Here is a 3,783-nt window from a genome sequence, read left to right as displayed (position 1 = left end):
TAAAAATCTTCCAGAGAAGATTAACTTGCACTTAATCAAAGAGCAAGTTCCCTCATGCTGCTCTGCCATTTTGCCCTACCTTGGCTGGAATGAAGACCTACCTGCTGGAAAATCAAGAGAATTCAAAGTTTATATTCTTAACCATTTCTGCCTCTAGAAACACTTGGTAGCAATGCAAAAATAAATAAAAAAAAAAACCCTAACCCTGGAATTACTTATTTTTCACTTTAGTAGGATAAACATTGTGTGAGTTGAGATCAACCGGTCTCAAGAGAATACTTAGACTAAAGCTCAGTAAACTTTTGACAGATCATTTAGATGTTATTTAAATCATCAAATCCCTCTTCAAAGGAGATGCTCTCACTTGCTACATGGTGCTTGCTTTCTAGTTAAGAGACCGATTTTAATAAAACGGAAGGTTCTTCTCAAAACTTGCATTGACTTCCATCTCATATAAAATATTCAACTGCACGCCACAAGATGGTGCTCTTAATCCACATCTTGATGACAAAAGAAAAGTAATTTTTTTTTAATTTTCTTTCTTTTTTAATATTGCACTGTAGGAATATATGGGGAAAAGCATGTTTTACAACATGGTTAGTTTGGTTTCTGCAGCAACCCCACAGACTACACCACAGACAGTGCGGTCTATAACGGTAAACAATTTTTTCTTATGAGACATGCTACCTTCAGAGGGTTTGAGAAGAACAATCTTTCTGGGAAAACCAGTCCAAAGAAATAGTTAAAAATCTAAGGAACAAAATGAAACAACTACGGATGAGCTATCTGAATAATAAAATTCTGTAACTGAACACCTAGCTGGTCATCCCACATCAAACTAACCCACTCCATCTGCAAATCTAGAATTTCATGTGTTTCTCATTTAGAAAAAAAAGTAATTGTTCAGTTTTCTCTGAAAGGCATGTGCCGGTGCAATACCACTGTGATGGTCCATTGTACCCCCCTGCTCTCCCACCCCCCCCAATTTATTCAGGTGTCAAAGAATTCCACGTATATTGATGATGAAGTGAGTATCATCTTCCAGGAAGAAAGACACAGAAAGAATGTAAGTTGTGTATGCACAATTGCTACAAGGATTACTGATGAGCATAATGAAAATAGACACATTGTTACCTTTTACCTTCAATAATATAAATATATATATGTGTAATCTCATTAAAATACTTCCATAGATGTATACACATAAGTAGTTCTTAGTAAGATGAAAGCAAATCCATTTTCCACAGTGTCTGTGAAGCCTCCATGGCTGGAATAAAAAAAGACTACAGTCATTTTCCAAGGGATGTTGTCCTGCCAGCATGGCTGAATTCAATTTACTCCTTTTTTTCCTCTTCACCTTTAGATTCAATCTGTACGTCTTGCCATTTCTTCTCAATTTCTTCTTTGCAACTCAGGAAGGCATCTTCCAAACGCCTCATGGAGTTGGACAGGTCTGGGTTGGTACGTATGACTACCATGTCATAAGCCATCCAGGTTGCCTGCACTACAGACCCAACAGATACTACTAAGCCAGGAATTTTTGCTAAATAAAAGCAATGGCTGATTCAAAAAAAACAAATAAAGGACATGAATTATCAGTCCAGATCTTATGTCAGATAAGGCCTGCTGTAAGTGGAAACTGCTTACAGTAATACTGAAGATTAAATAGAATTAATACTTCTTTATGTCTCAAAATACTTCAGAATGATATCAATTACAAAAGTGAGATAGACACTTTTACCTAAAAATTGCAACAAAATAGGTAATCAAAAAGAAAGGTTCAACAGGCTGTTTTAAAATAAATGAACCAAAGAATCCTCTCTCTAGACCAGTTGCAGTCAAGAGGCTTGTGAGGAAGAGTAAGATCAAGGAGGCTGCAGCATAGAAATGAAAGGTTTTAAGAACAACCTAAATAGTGAAATTGATTTTGAAATAATGAGGATCTGATAAAGCACAGCAAATACTTTTAGCACTTATTTCATACTTTCCCTTGTATTTTACCATATATTGACTGTAGTTTTTGCAATGGCACTCATAAATTGTGTTTAATTGCAAATAGTTTAAATAACAGTTTCCATCTATTCTTGTTAGGTGCACACAGTTTCTAACAGAATTCTTGCAGAACAAGGAGAGGAATATGCAATCCTCTCCATACATACAGGACTAAGATGAAATTTGCAGAGGAGCAAATTCTAGCTGAGGAACTAAATGCATCATGCACTGACCCGAGTGCTACTATGCATCCCACTGTTTTTCAGAATTAAATCTCATTTTATATACTATGTTTTAGTAATTGTAAATTAAATACCTTAGTATTATTTCTGTTTTCAAACAGCACTCTGAACTGAGCATCCACCACCTATTTTCAATTCTGAGCCATCTGAAACTTCAAGATTATTTGCATGTTTTCTCCCAATTAATTAGGGCATTAGTTGATGGTAATTGTTTCCACTTACATTTCTATCACACAGAAGTTTACAGCAATAAATACAAATAATTAATCTTCAATGTCTTCACTCTAGTAGACAAATCCGTATCATTCTTAATAAAGACCTGTACCTGTTAGTTTTTCCATTTCTTCCAGAAGTTTTTCTAAGTCCCTGTTCAGGTCCTCCACCATTTTTACCATGTTATCATAGTTTCCTTCCTGAGGTTCTGATTCAGCCATCTACAAGGAAAACAGGAATTTCATACTTTTTACTTTTAAGTGAGTTGATTTTCAGTTGAGAGAAAGTAACATTGCAATAAATTAAAAAAAAAGGTATATACTCAATGTACATGTGAATCATGAAGAATCTGACCTTGAAGTTACTGTCATCACCTGTATGCTGCATACTATTTTCAATCCATTTTGAAATTAAGTAGAAAGAATTACACTCAAATTCGCAGTGTTTGTGCCAAATAAAGATTTTGATATCAGTAGTAACAAAGATCACTGTGCCAAACGCTTCGTTAGAAAATTTTATATGTTATCATGTTACAGTTATCTTCAAGCTTCTTTTCCAGATACTCTGATGTCGGGCAATTCCTAATTTTCAAAGTTAGTTGTAAAATCCCCATTTGTACCCAGTGTTCCACACTTGCATGCTACAGCCAGGTAAGTACATACACTAAGTTCGGTCACCATATAAGCAGCTAAATGCTTGTGATTTACTAACCTCTGCTTAAGTTGTAGGTAGTAAAATTTCAGGAAGTAAAATTGCTTGGGGCAAAAATATAGATTTAGAGGCCAAATTTATGCAATTAAAAGTTTCAGAACCTTGATATTAACTAAAAACGTGCCTTTAATGTCCTTCTCTGAAAACCGTGGATGGATGGGATGAAACTAGGGAGGAGACGGAAGAGCTTCACTGTAGTGATGATACACGTCACACAGCAGGCATAGTTTTCTGTCAGCTTTCTTATTTTATATATGACTTCTCAAACTCAGTCGGTCGTTTGCCATTTTCCGGGTTTTATTGCCAATAAATGTGGAAGGAATGCAAAGGTTTATAACGGCTTTACAGCATTTTAGAGCAATGCCAAGCCTTACCAAGAGGCTGGGTGTTCAAGGGCCTCTCTTCGCACAACCCGTTCCACCCGGTAGCCGTCTGCCGGCAGACCCTCTACCCCGGAGACATTAAAAATCCCCCACCCCTCCTTGTACCACATAACGGGCACGCTCCAACTTCCCACTGGGGGGAGGGGGCGGCTGGGCCCAGCCCGAAGGCCGTGCGTGGAGTCCCCCTCAGAGCGTGGCCGTTGCCCACCCGCCACCAGCCCTCACCCCGCCACCTGCTCCCT

The 3,783-nt window shown here is 37.6% G+C and overlaps 1 protein-coding gene across 1 annotated transcript; it reads right to left on the bottom strand.

The window, feature by feature from the left end:
• Nucleotides 1-1,334: 1,334 nt before the first annotated feature.
• SYCE3 (synaptonemal complex central element protein 3) lies at nucleotides 1,335-2,668 on the bottom strand. The gene is made up of 2 exons (XM_009894124.1): nucleotides 2,560-2,668; nucleotides 1,335-1,504 (listed from the first exon to the last, which is right to left on the bottom strand). The coding sequence occupies exons 1-2, from the start codon at nucleotides 2,666-2,668 to the stop codon at nucleotides 1,335-1,337; spliced, it is 279 nt and encodes a 92-aa protein (XP_009892426.1).
• Nucleotides 2,669-3,783: the final 1,115 nt, after the last annotated feature.

The sequence above is a fragment of the Charadrius vociferus genome, unplaced genomic scaffold (genome assembly GCF_000708025.1).
Source record: "Charadrius vociferus isolate BGI_N301 unplaced genomic scaffold, ASM70802v2 scaffold561, whole genome shotgun sequence".
NCBI classification, from domain to species: domain Eukaryota; kingdom Metazoa; phylum Chordata; class Aves; order Charadriiformes; family Charadriidae; genus Charadrius; species Charadrius vociferus.
This window is presented reverse-complemented; position numbering and strand designations above follow the sequence as displayed.

Coding starts and splice junctions, on each gene's coding strand:
- SYCE3 (XM_009894124.1), bottom strand. CDS start 2,668: ATGGCTGAATCAGAACCTCAGGAAGGAAACTATGATAACATGGTAAAA. Junction 1,505..2,559: donor AGAAATGGAAAAACTAACAG/GTACAGGTCTTT, acceptor TTGGGTCTGTAG/TGCAGGCAACCTGGATGGCT.